Consider the following 15,380-nt stretch of genomic DNA (forward strand, 5'->3'; position numbering starts at 1 on the left):
TACATATATCTGAGTTCTCTCCAATGTGGAAACTTTTCTGTGACTCAAGAAACCCATTTTCTTGAGAAAGTGTGAATATCCAACTGTAATATTTTCCTTCATCTTTCCATATATTGGCTGGTTCCTTGGCTTGTGATGGACAGGGTCCATTTACATCTAATGTGTCTTTGAAGAGTCTTACACCTTTCCCAATATATTGTTTCTTTAGTTTTCCTTGTTCATCAATAAAGTCCTGCATCTGAGCAACAATTGAAGGTGAGCTTTCCTTATTCCAGTTATTTGACAGGTTTCTCTCCTGCCTTTGGAATTCTGTTTGAATTGCAGGTTTCTCCATTACGTCTCCTTGTCTAAACACTTTGATTGGTTCTCCAGCATTTTTATTGTCATTCTCACCTTCAAAGGGAAAGAGAAATGAAAGTGAGAGAAAGGTTAGGGAAAAAGATCACTCTGTCAGAAGTCATATTAATTGCTTTCAGGTATTGTTCCAAATTCTAATATATACTGCATATTTGTATCCTTATAATAGCATGGTATAGAAATGATAATATCTCTATTGATGAGGCATAAAACCTTGAAAAAGACATGAAGTCAAAAAACTTGAATGATATAGAAGCATCTGGGCCAAAATAGTTGAAATCTGTGTGATGTAGTTTGACATTACCTCAAACTAAGGAATTACTTTGTCATTAAAATGTTTCAGTAGAAATACGAAAAAAAATTGGATAGGATACATCTAAGCAGAATGCTATAGACCCATTTCCTTCCTAGGAGCAGTAGAAAAACAGAACTTTTCCTTCTCCCTCTGAAGAGGGGATATCTATTTAGAGATGTTTTCATAAGAAGTAATTAATGGCATCTAACTACAAAATGTCTTCCTCTGACTGGAGAGTAGGAAACCCTTACCAAGAGAGACCACGTTCTTATAATTCTCTAGCATGACTTCCCAATGCAGAGCTCTTTGGTGAGGATCCAGCTGAGACCACTCCTCCTCGGAGAAATACACAGCCACCTCCTCAAAGGGCAGAAGACTCTCCTGAAAGGGGAAAAAAGTACAGAACAGACCGAGGAGGCACTGTAGCATTTCCTATTATTTAGAAATCCCCAAAGGATCTATATAAACTCATAGTGGAATTACTAGCAGAACCCCTACATATAGACAGACAGGAATTAGGGAACAGTATTGGCTTACCGAATTTATAGAAATTATGCGAAACGACATAGACTACCACGTGAAATTCATGTCAGATTCACAAAGAAATCAATTTGTGACGAAATTTATAGAAAGACAAGGGAAGACAATCTGAGGTTTAAAGGGAAGGAGATCATAATATTAAAACAATTACCCAAAAGAATTCGTGAGCAACGGAGGAATTATCAATTCCTCTCTGCTAAATTGACCAATCATAGAATCATGTTCCGATGGTTAATACCAGAGGGCATGTTAGTATCCTGGGAAGACAAAAAAATAAGGATAGATATGGTAGAAAAGGCTCATGAATTCAGTGAACAAAACTTTGGAGAGGAAGTAGAATGTAGAGAGGAATTAGAATCCAAAAGTCAAGAAGAAAACGAATCAAATCAAGGATCGGAAGAGCAGTTAGAGACCGGAAACCAATACAGAGAGGGTGTAAGAACAAGACAGCAGAGGGGAGTAACACAAAAAAGGGAAGCAGGAAGGACAAATAAGTAATTTAATGAAGGAAGAGGTGAATCTAATATCAAATCAACATAAATGGATTGAATGCACCAATAAAACGAAGACAAACAATTACTAGACTCCACAAATTGAACACGGAAATAGTATGCCTACAAGAAGTGCACATTCCAAAAGGAAAAAGTGGTTTTTTGGAAGCCCCCAAACTAGGGAAACTATTTGTAGCATTGGCAGAAACAAAAAAAAAGAGGGATAGCAGTTTATATACAGGAAAGGTTAAATCCCAAACAAATGTATGCAGATAATAAGGGAAGGACATTAATGACTGAAAGCTCAATAAAACAAAAAAGAATATTACTTGTAGTCATTTATGCACCTAACATACATCAGAGAGAATATTATACAGGGCCAGGTTATCTTCGAGACCGCCTTCTACCACATAGCTCCCAGCGACCGGTAAGATGTTACAGAGTTGGTCTCCTCTGAGTCCCGTCAGCTAAGCAATGCCGGCTGGCGGGCCCGCAGGGGAGGGCCTTCTCTGTGGTTGCCCCAGCTCTCTGGAACCAGTTACCTCCTGAGGTCCGGAGCACCCCCACCCTATTGGCCTTCTGAAAAGCGGTGAAGACCTGGCTTTTCCGGCAGGCCTGGGGCTGTTGATCTCGCTGTTGCGATCTTACGAGATCCGGCCATGAATGGTGTGAATGGGTTTTAATGTTTTAATTTTTAAATGTTTTTATAACAGTTTTTTAAATTGCATTGTAAGCCGCCCTGAGTCTCCGGAGAAGGGCAGCATATAAATTGAACTAATAAATAAATAAATAAGTTACACAGGAAAGTAATACAATTAGAAGTAGATAACTTATGCATAATAGGTGACTTCAATGCAGTGGCAGACCCTAAAAAAAACTACAAAACTGGAAAAAAGAAAAGTCATGAAAGGAAAATATTACCACCCGCATTTTTTGAATTGGCCCGGGAATTTAACTTAAAAGATACATGGAGAGAAATTAACCCCCCCAAAAAGCAATATACTTTCTTCTCTAACCCCCCAAAATCATGGTCAAGGATAGACATGGCGTGGATGGACCCAGAAACAGGGAAAGACCTTGCGGAAACAGAAATTGAAGACAAGTCCTGGGCAGACCACAATCCATTAAAAATTAGTTGGAAAGGAGAAATCAGGAGGAGAGGGAGATGGACCATGAACCAAAGGATAGTGAAAGAGAAGAATATTATTCAATACTCAAAAAAAGAATTAGGCCTGTTTTTAAAAGAAAATTGGAATGAAGAAACTACAACTCTAAACTTATGGGATACAACAAAAGCTTATATAAGAGGTTTATCTATAGCATACACAATAAGGAAAAATAGAAATAAAAAGTAACAACTGGCAGAGCTCCAAGGAAAATTAGAAAAAGCAGACTCTAAATTACAGAAAGAACCCCAAAACAAAGAAATCAAAGTGGAAAAAGAGTTAATTAAACACAAATTACAATTAATAACCCAAGAAGAAGTAGCACAAAAAATTAGAGCAACTAAACAAAATTACTTTGAAAATGCCAATAAGCCCAGAAGATGGTTGGCTTATAAATTAAAAAAAGAAAAGGAAAAGAAATTAATAAAACAATTAGAGGATGAGGATGGAATGGTGCATCTACAGGAAGAAAAAAAGAAAAGTATAGCAGTAAACTATTTTCAAAAACTATGCAGTTCAGAAAAAATTGAAGAGAATATTCAAAGATACCTTTAAAAAAGGAATCTTCCCAGAATACCAGATATAGCAAAAGAAATATTAAACGAGGAAATAACGAAACTGGAGATAGAAAAAGCAATTCAGAAGCAAAAAAATAATAAGACTCCAGGCCCAGATGGAATTCCCGCTGAATTTTATAAAACATTTCAAGAGTCGTTAGAACAACTGCTATTAGAAACATTTAATGAAGTACTGAAAAAGGCCAAGATACCAGAATCCCGGAGGGAATCATTAATAACTCTCATCCCCCAAAACAATAGTGAACAACAGAAGATACAGAATTATCGGCCAGTCTCGTTGCTAAATGCTGACTATAAAATATTTATGGCCATAATAGCGGATAGAATTTAAAATATATTGAACGAAATTATACATTCGGACCAAAATGGATTCCTACTCAACAGATATATAAAAAACAATATAAGAATTATCATCAATGTATTAGAATATTATGAAGCTCACCCCGAAAAACAGGTAGCTGTGGTTTTCTTGGATGCACAAAAAGCTTTTGCCAACTTAAACTGGGACTTTATGATAAACCAATTAACAAGAATGAATTTTGGAGAAAAATTTATAGACACGATTAGAGCCATATACAGTACACTATACAAAGGGCAAAGATAATAATCAATGGGGAACAAACAGAAAGTTTTGAAATAACTAAAGGAGTCTCCTCTGTTGCTCATTCTGTCTGTGGAGACATTAATGTCCCAAATTAGAGATAATTAGGAAATATAGGGATTAAAAATTAAGTTACAAGAATATAAGGTCCAAGCATTTGCAGATGATCTGGCATTTATTATTGAGGAACCCTTAGAATCTGGACCTATTTTACTATAAGATATAAACCAATTTGGCACAGTAGCAGGATTTAAAATGAATAAACACAAAACTAAAATATTGACTAAGAATTTAATCAGCAGACAGAGTGAACAACTAGAGGAGGAACTGGGAATCTCGAGAACAAGGAAAATTAAATATTTGGGAATTTGGCTATCAGAAAAGTATACTACCATAAAGAGGGACAATTACGGTACACTCCTATTACAAATACAAAAAGATTTGGATAACTAGACTAAATTACCAATATCATTATTTGGCAGAATTTCAATGATAAAAATGAACATATTGCCCAAGATTCCAAACAGTGCCAATAACATTAGGGAAATTTTTTTTTTGAACAACTGAATAAATTGACATCGAAATTCATATGGTCAGGGAAAAAAACACGCATTGAATTTAAATTATTGCAAGATAGTAGGAAAAAAGGAGGTTTCGGTTTACTAGAATGGGAACATTACTATCAAGCGGCATCCCTAACATGGCTCAAAGGTTGGATACAACTTAAAAATAAGCGGATATTAACAATAGAAGGCCATGACCTTCAACTCGGTTGGCATGGCTTTTTATGGGATGGGAAAAATAAATCACATACTTATTTTCAACATCATAAGGTAAGGGATGCACTACTGAAAGTATGGGAAAAGATTAAAAAGAATCATTATATGAAAGTCCTAGTTTGGTTGTCTACAATGGAAGCAATGATTCATCTGAATACCACAAACCTAGATAAAATGGTAAGATACACAGATTTATTAGACACAAAAGGAGAATTAAAATCAATACAAGATTTGAAAAGACAAGGAATAAATTTGGAATGGTGGCCATATTTACAAATCAAAACTAGATTTAAAAAAGATAAGAAACAATTTGGCATAAACAGGAAACAATTGGAATTAGATAAATTAATATTAGGATCGGGAAGAAAAATGATTACAAATATCTATAATTACTTATTAGGATACAAATTGGAAGAAGAAACAGTAAAGGAAACGATGATAAGTTGGGCTAGGAATTTCGGACATAACATAGAATTGGATAAATGGGAAAAATTGTGGGAGAAAAATTATAAATTGACCATGGCAGTATCATACAAAGAAAACAGCTATAAAATGTTTTACAGGTGGCATTTAGCACCAGCAAGACTGGCAAAAATTTACCCCAATTTATCACCCCAATGTGGGGGATGGGGTCACAAACTAGGGACATACTACCACATGTGGTGGATGTGCCCTAAGGTGAAGAAATTTTGATATAAAATTAAAGGGTGGTTGGAAGAGATTACACTCCAAAAGATAGATTTTAAAACAGAGATCTTCCTCCTAGGAATAATTGATAGAAAAATGGAAAAAAGTCTCTATTATATTATATTGCATATTCTAACGGCAGCCAGAATTACTCTAGCGCAAATGTGGAAGTTGACAAATACACCATCAGAAGAAACAATAATAAAGAAAATCCTCGAATGCGCTGAAATGAATAAATTAACGATGGAGATCAAAGAAAGAGAAGACTCGGATTATTATAAAGTGTGGAATAGGTTTTATACATGATTGGAAAACAGAAATCAATTAAGAAATAAGAATATAAAGTGAAATTAGATATTAACATACTGGATATAAATGTAAATAATGATCCTGCTAACAAAACAGTTAATTATGAACATTTAAAAATAAAGAGAAGGAGCAGGAGGATAAAAGCTAAGAGTAAAGACAAAAGTCGATGCAGAAAGTTGTAAAATTGTATATATCTGTTGTTGGTATTGTATTTCAACATCTGGTGTACGTGCGTTTTTGCTTTTTGTTTTTGTCTCTTGATTTCTTTTGCTATTGTGTGTTTGGTTTTAAAATGTAAAATACTCAATAAAAATTATTTTATAAAAAAAAAAAACGAAATTCCCAAAGCAAACATATACACTAAGGGAAGTAGCTATGCTTAGTAGGAATCCGTGGTTTAGATGACAAAATGGACAGAACAAAAAGCATGTGATTAAAGAAATATTTTAGGCAGGCTTTATCAACTTGAACGATTCTGCATCATCAGGGAGGGTGGGGCAGTGGGCATGGCGGGGCCAGATGGTGTCTGGAAACAACTGCAGCCTGTGCAGGGGGTGGGGAGAGGCATGTGATCTGTCCCACCATCTGTCTTTGCTTGTGTGGAGTGTGCGATGGAAGTGGAGGACCAGGCTGGACGGCGGGGGCTGAGAATGCAGGGGTTACACCTTAGCGCCATCCCCCGCCCCACCACTTGCTTTGCCTCATAGCAGCGGCACTGGCAGAGGCGCAGGTGGGGTGGGGGTGGTACGCAATCTGGCCTACCAGATGCGCCATGTGAACCCTCTGCCACTCTGTCTTTCCTTGCTTGCCCGTAGTTGTGGGCCAGATCACATGCCTTCCACACTTACCCCCACACCTCTAGTTGTTGCTGGTGCCTCCACGAGGTGAGTGAAGCCAAGGGGCAGGGCAGGATGGAGCCATGGCCGAGCCTATGCATGTTTGGCCCCGTGGTCCAACCTAGTCCTCCAGCTCTGCCGCACACTCCGCAAGCAAAGGCAGGCAGCGGGATGGTGTCTGGACACGATGGGGCTTTTCAACCCTCACTTCAGAAGGAAGGAGAAGGAGGAAAGGGAGAGCAGTCGCTTGAGGGCTGCCTCTTTGCCAGCTGCTCCTCCCATCCCCTTTGAACCTTGGCCTCCCTCTTCAGAGGATGATAGAGGGCAAGACTATGCTAAAGCACAGGAGAAACATTGGAGAGAAGCCGCACAGCGAAGGACAAGGGGCTCGACCACCTCTCCATGAGATTCTCAGGTGACACGGGGCCTAAGAGAATATGAGACCGGGTCTTATTTTCGGGTAAACAATTAGCGAAAGACTTTTGTTTTTAAAATATTAGTCTTAAAAATATTCCTAAAAAGAATCTCCAACCAAAAGCAGAGGGCAAAATGGCAGAAGACACTACATGTAGTTCTCGACTAACAACAGTTTTTAGTTTTTAATGACTGTTCAAAGTTACACAGCAGTGAAAAAATGACATGCCCATTTTTCACACTTACGACTAATATGCTGTCCACATCAGTGGTGGTTTGCCCCCGGTTCACACCGGTTCTATAAAACCGGTAGTAAAACCGGCAGGAGGCCCCGCCCACTGACCCAGACGTAATCAAAACGCTTCTGCACAAGCGCAGAAGAGCACACACGCGTGCGAGTGAAGCAAGCATGTACGCGCGGCTCCGCTGTGAACTGGGAGTAAAGGTAAGTAGAACCCACCCCTGGTCCACATCCTCTGATTTCCTGAGGGAAATGGAAAATAAAAATCTAGTAAATGAATGTTCTTCTCTTACCTGAGTTGGAGGTTCAATCCTGGTTTCCAATCCCCCAAAACAAAGAGTCAACTTCCTTCTATTCTTCCCTGTGAGGGAGACAGAATTTCAAAAAGCATCATTAGTAAAGTGGGAGGAGGAATGCTATAGAGAAGAGGACACCGAGAAGATGAGAAATTTAGGATTGATCAAAGGAGTGGAAGGACCTTATATTACCTCCTGAGGTGTCCTGAATTGGATCTCCCTGAGGGATTCCCCTGAAAAACAGTTCTTGAGGGAGATTTGACGGATGCCTCTTTCTCTCAGGATCTCTGATCTCCATTGCGAAGGACTTGAAATAGGAGAAAAGAATTAATGGACATCACATATCATGAAGTGGTTTCTTTTCCAGTGAACATCACTGCAAATCACTCAGTGTCGATCAACTAGGCTGGGAAGGAAGAAAGAAATCCCTGTGCAAAATCTTTCTTCTAGAATAGATAAGGGAACTACACAAAGATTAGTGAAGCATCTCCACATAGTATGAATTTCAGGAAAGGCTGATAAGAAGACATCAAAATTTGAATCCATTGATCCAAAGGCAAAGATGTTTGTATATAATATAATGCCTGAACAAGGGGAAGACATGTGGCTGAAGACTTTAAAATTTGTATTAAATTATAATTTAAAATAAATCTTTTATAAAATGATGTATCCTTCCAGTTAACACTGATAAACTACCAAAGATATATAAAGAAATTTCAAATACATGTTCAAATAAATATGTAAAAATAAAACATTGAAGCTGTAATGTTATCATTTTATATGACTGCGCTAAAAAAAGTCAATGGTTTTCTTTCTTTTCCCCCTTTCCCCTAAACTTCTTTCCCTTCCCTTCCCACCCACCATTTCCTACTATTTTCATTTTTTTGTATTTTATATCTTGATAAGCTTAATAAAACTATGAAAAGGATACAAAAAATGTGAACTTCTTGTTTATTATATTCAACTTTTTCTGGAGTCCCAAGAGGAAGTCCTCTCACCTGCAACTCAACCTGCTCCTTCTTCTCCTCCGCCTGGCTCAGGACGAAGCCTTCCACCAGGGCCACCGCCTGGGAGCTGGTCTCTGCTCCACACTCCCGCACCCAGCTCTCCATCTGCAGGGGCAGAAGCGCCAGGAACTGCTCCAGAACCACCAGGTCCAGCATCTGCGCTTTTGTGTGCTTTTCTGGTCTCAACCATCGACTACAAAAGTAGTGGAGTCGGCTGCAAAGTCCTCGGGGACCCTCATCCTCCCGATATTGGATGCTCCTGAAGTTCCAGGCGTGAACTTGTGAAACGATGGTTCCTTCTTCCAGCATCTTCTGCCCAGTTCTTGCCCAGATCTCCCCATCGATTCCAGACTGAGCACCGGAAGGGCCTTTTCCACTTCCCCCACTTGCTAAAGGAAGGCTTGCCATTCTTTCTCTCTCCTAAAACACAATTCTAAATTAGTGGAAGGAAAGTTGTGTACCTCCAAATGCTTTTTCATTTCTTTAATGTATAAAGCTTTCTTAATTCTTTGTTCCTGGTTCTTGGCATTTTGGCCAGGAGCCAGGGGTGAAATCCAGCAGGTTCTGACAGGTTCTGGAGAACCCAGGAGTGGGGTGGGAATGGGGATTTTGTAGTATCCTTTCCCTGCCACGCCCACCAAGACACGCCCACAGAGCCGGTAATAAAAAAAATTGGATTTCACCACTGCCAGGAGCCCTTTTCCTTGGAGTACTCCAATAAAGAGCAATAGGAAAACCTGTGCTTTGTGTCTGGCGTCCATCATTGGCTTCTGCACCAGGCTCAGACCCGAATTGGGGACAACAATCTGCTTCTCTTCCTTGCAAATATATTTCTTATTTCCGTCTTGAGATTTGCCATGGAAGCTCTCCCCCTACACAGGAGCCTTCACCAGGAAATGGGGTGTGAAGGACTCTCCAGGTTCCCCCCCCTTTCCTTTCCGAGGATCTGGATTTATTCCCCAGGGCAGCATGTGTGGTCTCTGCTTTCCCCCATGCCTCTTACAACCATGGGAAAGGGGGGTTAGGAGGGAGGGAAACAGGTGGTCTCAGGAAGGGATCTCCCACTCCTCAAACTCAAAAAACTGAACCTGGATGAGGACTAGGCAACACACACACACCCCTACCGTCTCCACCTCTGTTTTTTGTTTCTGCCTTTTTAAACTCCTGCAAAGCTCAAAGGGTTAAAGTGAGAGAGAGTCCAGTGTCCTGGAAAGGCAAAAACCGAATGACGTCACTGCCGTCCCAACTTGTAAGGCCCAAAACTGAAGTTCCCCCCCTGGTGGATTTTCTGTGCACGGAAGGTGCTCATGCAAAGAGCAGAGAAATGGTGGCCAGGAAGGGGCTCCTTGACTGGGAAGCTTTTGACAATGTTCTACTTTAGTAAAGAGCATTCTATTTAAAGTAGTGGTATTAGAAAAAAAAATCCCTAACAAGAATCTCATTTTAATCTATTGCTGTGGAAGAAAGGAATAAGTCAACCGAAACAAGAAGGAAAAATGAAAGGTGACTGTACTATGTACCCCAGCTTGACTTTCTGAAGGAAAGAGAGAATACAAATCTAATAAAATTCCTGAGTTGGAATTTTGACCATTATTTCAGCTCTACCATCAGGAAAAAATAACTTCTTTCTACTCTTCCCTGTGAGAGAGATTTACCAACAAAGGTGTTGGACTCAATTCTGGGGATAAGTCAAGGACTACCTAAAATATGTATATCAGGTGATTTATTGAGGGAAAGGGAAAATACAAATCTAGTAAATGAATGTTCGTCTCTTACCTGAGTTGGGGATTCAGTCACAGGTCCTGCTCCCCCAAAAGAAAGCTGGATGTGAGCCCGCACCTCCAATGAGCTGCGCTTGGCCCCGACCCACCTGCACAATACTTGTGCACCTTGGGACTCCACACTCCTGCCACCTGCCTCACCTCGCCGCACGATGGTGGCACTGGAAGCAGCAGCCCCTGTCCAGAAGGAGCCCTGCCACCCCTCCACTCTCCTCCAGCCCGGGAAGCCCATGAGCCATGAGGGGAAGCTGTGGCCATAGCCCTTTTGGCAAAGCAGACACCAGTACCCATGAACCTCGCCCTCCTGTACCCACCATGAGCAACCAGGCCAAGGAGAGCAAGCACAGTAGCAGCAGCCTCGAGGACGAGGTAAGCAGGGCTGGGCTGAGTTGTGGGCTCCCGATGCCCAGGGAGCTTGAGGGCTGGGCTCTTGCCCTCCGCTTGCAGGAGCTCCGGATAGCCTGCACTACCATCCAGGGGTCCTCGGTGTGGCCTGAGAGGGACGGCGAGGACAAGGCTTTGGCACTCACCCTGATCTCACCTTCCTCCGCTGGAGACCTCCAGATCCCACCTGGTCTGGCCTGTCACAGGTTCCCTTTTTTGGCTTTTTCTTCCCACCACCCAGGGGGCTTGGAGAGGTAGAAGCAGCCAATATGGAGTTTGCATGGTGCCCTCCAGATGTGTTTCCCCTGAATATCTCTGGAGAGGAGGACGGGGTGGCAGAGGAGCTGCATGAGGGAAGGCTGCCCCAACAAGCCAGCATCCTTAACGCACAATATTGGAAACAGGAATTCCCTTTCAAGAAGGGCCAGACTCAGGGATTCAGCCAGTTCGCACCATTTCGGGAGAACTGGTTGTTAACTTTCTGAGCAGTTTGGTGAACTGGTTGTTGGAAGAAATCATTAGGGCAGAGAACTGGTTGTTAAATTATTTGAATCCCACCACTGGCCAGACTCCCTCATGCAGGACCAGGGAGTGATGCTCCTCTTGCTCTTCCGAGATCTGTCAAGGCAGAAGTTGGACACTGCAGCTCCACAGGCAGCGTCCCCCTCTGCCTCCTGCTTTGCCTGGCCAGCCTCCCCCATGTAGCTTGTCATGCCACACCATGTAACTTTATATACTGTTGTTGTTCTCTTGCCCCATTTAGTGGCCGGAGGGACAAACATTCCCCAAGTATATTGTTTGAAGCAGATCCTACCCATTTACCCATCTGCCTGAGCTCTCAAACAAAGTGCACACTTGGAAGCCGGACTCCATTTCCTTTAGCATTTGGAGAAGGGAGAAGCAGCCATCTTAATCCGTGGCACATGGTCATCCAAGGACAAACCCACATCCCACACACAGATTAAAATTGCTGGTAGTTATTCATTGTTATGTTCAGCAGTAACTGAATACGGTCTCTCTTGTATTTCAGTTCTCATTGTATGTATTCCTATTTTCCCCAGTTTTACCATATCCTGTTCTTTCAACAAAGCATTCAGATCTACGCACACGGTCCGTTTTATTGGGGGATAGGTGGGTATAGCTGCATGTCGAGCTGCACACAGACTAATGTATAGTGGAGACAGAATTTAGCTCCCCCACCACCCCCACTTCCTCTCCAGAGATCTGTCAAGGCAGAAGTTGGACTCAGAGGAAACTGCTTCCTGCAAACTTTCTCCTCCAAGCTTCCACATGCAGCAGTGTCATCCACCGCCTCCAGCTTTGCCGAGAGAGGGCACTGGACAGGGAAATGCCAAAGATGTCTGGGATTTGGAGAAGAAGATCTCCTTTGACGTGCTGTGCACATGCACCCCCCCACACACTATTCCAAGCTTGCAGATGTTTATCCACATCTGAATTTGGAAACTGCCAATCATGCCTGGGCTTGAGGAAAAGGCCCTCTCCATCCTCTGTGGATAAAAGTCCCCAAACTTGAAATGAAGTGTGTGTGTGTGTGTGTGTGTGTGTGTGTGTGTGCGTGTGTGCGTGCATGTATGCACGCACATGCTTGGCTGACAGCAGTTTAAGGGGGCAAGCAGCTTGTGGGGCACCAAGTTGTCCCCATGTGTTTTTTTTGACATTTTTAAAAAAAATTTAAACAAACCTTAAAAACATAAATCCATCATCCATTACAAGTACAAACAGTGTGTCGGTTGGTTACAAGTTTTTTGTGCGTCTTCACCATATTCATAGCTTACAGTTTATCTAAGATCTCATATTGTCAATTTAGTATATATCTATATATTATTATCATTTATTTAACTATGGCTATTTCTTCTCTCATTTCATACAACATATTCTAAAAATTGAATTAATTTGTATTGTATTATAACATGCATTTCATTCACCTTTAATCAATCCAATAGTAATACATCTTTATGTTATATTTTGTATTATTCTACAGTTCTTATATTGTAAAAATCTCAGCCATACTTCATTTCCATGTTTTTTTATCTAACCATTGATAAAATAAACCCCAGATTTTGCAGTATTGTTTATCTTCTTGTTCTTTAATTTCAAATGTCAATTTACTCATTTCAGCATATTCCATTATTTTCTTAATAACTTCATCTTGCGTTGGTATTTTCTCATTTTTCCAATTTTTAGCAAACACAATTCTAGCCGCTGTTAATACATTCACAATAAAATATTTCAATTCTCTATTATATATTTTAGGTACAATCCCCAATAAAAAAATCTCAGGTTTAAAATCTATGTGTTTTTTGTCATTTTTTCCAACCATGTGTGGATTTTAGTCCAGTATCTTTTAGCTTCTGCACATGTCCACCACATATGATATGAGCCCAGTATCTGATGACATTTCCAACAGTTTTAGGATTTATTCTTGAACATTCTGGCTATTCTCATTGGGGGTAAATGCCATCTGTAAAGCATTTTATACAAATTTTCTTTAAATGCTGTTGACATTGTCATTTTATAATTTTGCGTCCACAATTTTTGCCATTTCTCTAAATCAATTCCATGCCCAAAATTTTCCCCCATGCAATCATTGTTTCTTTAACTTGTTCTTCTTCCAATTTAACCTCTAATAAATAACCATACAATTTTTTAATTACATAGTCATCAGAACCTGTTAAGATTTTATCTGTTAGTCAAATTATTATAAAAACCTTCTGTCTTACAATCTTTATCATATCTAGAATGTATTTGCATATAGGAAAACCAATTCATCTTTATACCTTGTTTGTCTAATTCTTGCTTTGATTTAAGTTCACTGTTTTCATTCAGTAATTCACTATACCTAACAATTTGTTCCTTTCTAAATGTTATTGAACATGAAAATGCTTCAATCGTTTATAACCAGACTGGAATTTTTAAATAATGTTGTTTTTTAATCTTCTCCCAGTTTAATAGCAAAGCCTCTCATATATAATGTCTTCTAAAGTACCCCTGTGCTTTTGTTCCCTTGTACCATAAGAAAGCATGCCATCCCAACAACAAGTCATGTCCTTCTAAAGTCACTAATCTAATATTTCTTAGCATTATCCATTCTTTAATCCACATCAAATTTGTCGCTTGATAATAAAGTTCCCAGGTAGGCAAACCAAAACCTTCTCTTATTCTAGCATCTTGCAGCAATTTCAATGTTATCTTCACCTTTTTACCCTGCCAAATATATTTTAACACTATTTTATTCAAATCTTCAAAATATTCTTTTCCCAGTCTAATTGGAATTGTCTGGAACAAGTATAGAATTCTAGTCGTCCCCATGTTGAGTTAGCCAGTACGACTTGTTCCATCCAGCTGTCCCAAGTAAGCCAGGCCCAGTGAGCAGTGTCGAGCTGGCCATGTCCAGCCAACCATGCCCACGCAATCCGACGATCTGGCTGTAACCACCCAGCTATGTCTACTCAGCCATACACACCTGGCGCTGTTGGTCAGCAAAGTTTTACATGCAACTGGCCTTTTGAGAGCAACCATAATGCTGATGCGGCCCTCAATAAATTGAGCTTGAGATCCCTGCTTTACAGACTTACAAAGCCAAAAACTCTGTATATTTTCTGATGCTTCTCTCAAAGCAGTAGCTGCTGTTGCCTACTTAAAAAGAAGAGATACTAAAGCACAATGTCACATAGAATTTGTTATGGGCAAAACAAAACTGGCTCCATATCCTGAGCATACTATACCCAGACTACAACCTTGTGCTGCAGTATTAGCTGAAATTATTTCATCAAAAATGGACATCAGATGCCACTCCTCTGTGTTCAGGGAGGTACGTGAAATAAACCTGGGAGAGACATAAAACTACACAGCAGGACAAAAAAAAAAAAACTAGGTAAGAAGAACAAGCTGCAGAAAAGTTTTTAAATCTTGGATGAAACTCAAGCAACCTTCTCAATATGACTACAATTTTCAACTATTAAATTTCTTTGGTTATCATTTAATTAAATTACAGTCCTCCCATGGACCTTCTTGTAATCTTTGTTTCTCTTATCCACTTTCTATCTTGTCTTCCCTTGCATTTCCTTTATTCATCCATGCTACACATAATACTTTTTTTTTTTCTTCTAGATGATCATTCTGGCTTGTGAGAGGTCTTATCTCTTCTGACTTACCTCTATAAAGAACCTGGACCAGCCTGAGCAATGATACTGGGATTCATTCATGATCTACAGATCACAAATAAACAGAGAAAAACGTTCCAACCACAAGACCTGAAGATTCCAATGGTTTGAAGAGATTCCTCTGCATATGGAGGTGACAATGCAAGGGGAAATAAAAAGAGATTTAGCTACCATTAGTGAAAAAAAGGATGTACATGGAAAGAAAAAAGGGGTTAAAAAAACTGAGTTAACCTCTCTGCTCTTTTCGGTCTCTTTATTGTCCAGCTTGATCCAGAACAATTACTGACAATTGAGCTTCAAACCAACACGAGTCTCTCAAATCCTGAAATATGCCCCCTCCAAATCCTTCCAAAAATCTTCATGTGTTAATACATTTTTAAACAACTAAAAAGTTTAATAGATGAGTATAACACATGACTAGAACAAAACCACAT

The 15,380-nt window shown here is 40.0% G+C and overlaps 1 protein-coding gene and 1 pseudogene across 1 annotated transcript; both read right to left on the minus strand.

The window, feature by feature from the left end:
• LOC139312222 (zinc finger protein 208-like) overlaps window positions 1–15,380 on the minus strand; it is a 29,698-nt pseudogene that overhangs the window by 1,899 nt on the left and 12,419 nt on the right.
• Window positions 304–9,743, minus strand: LOC139312214 (zinc finger protein 24-like). Its single transcript, XM_070936818.1, has 7 exons — window positions 9,731–9,743; window positions 8,589–9,017; window positions 7,783–7,897; window positions 7,588–7,655; window positions 2,245–2,259; window positions 904–1,110; window positions 304–393 (listed from the first exon to the last, which is right to left on the minus strand). Exons 2-6 carry the CDS (start codon window positions 9,003–9,005, stop codon window positions 931–933), a joined length of 795 nt encoding a protein of 264 aa, XP_070792919.1. The 5' UTR covers window positions 9,006–9,017; window positions 9,731–9,743; the 3' UTR covers window positions 304–393; window positions 904–930.

The sequence above is a fragment of the Pituophis catenifer genome, unplaced genomic scaffold, assembly GCF_029215685.1.
Source record: "Pituophis catenifer annectens isolate HBS135680 unplaced genomic scaffold, rPitCat1.0.hap2 SCAF_2, whole genome shotgun sequence".
NCBI classification, from domain to species: Eukaryota; Metazoa; Chordata; class Lepidosauria; order Squamata; family Colubridae; genus Pituophis; species Pituophis catenifer.

What these genes read in the sequence shown, in the direction of transcription:
- LOC139312214 (XM_070936818.1), bottom strand. Translation starts at nt 9,005, where the DNA reads ATGGCAAGCCTTCCTTTAGCAAGTGGGGGAAGTGGAAAAGGCCCTTCC. An exon ending in AGGAGCAGGTTGAGTTGCAG is followed by an intron (nt 7,898 to 8,588) that starts GTGAGAGGACTT and finishes TCCTATTTCAAG; the next exon opens with TCCTTCGCAATGGAGATCAG. An exon ending in AATTCAGGACACCTCAGGAG is followed by an intron (nt 7,656 to 7,782) that starts GTAATATAAGGT and finishes TCTCCCTCACAG; the next exon opens with GGAAGAATAGAAGGAAGTTG.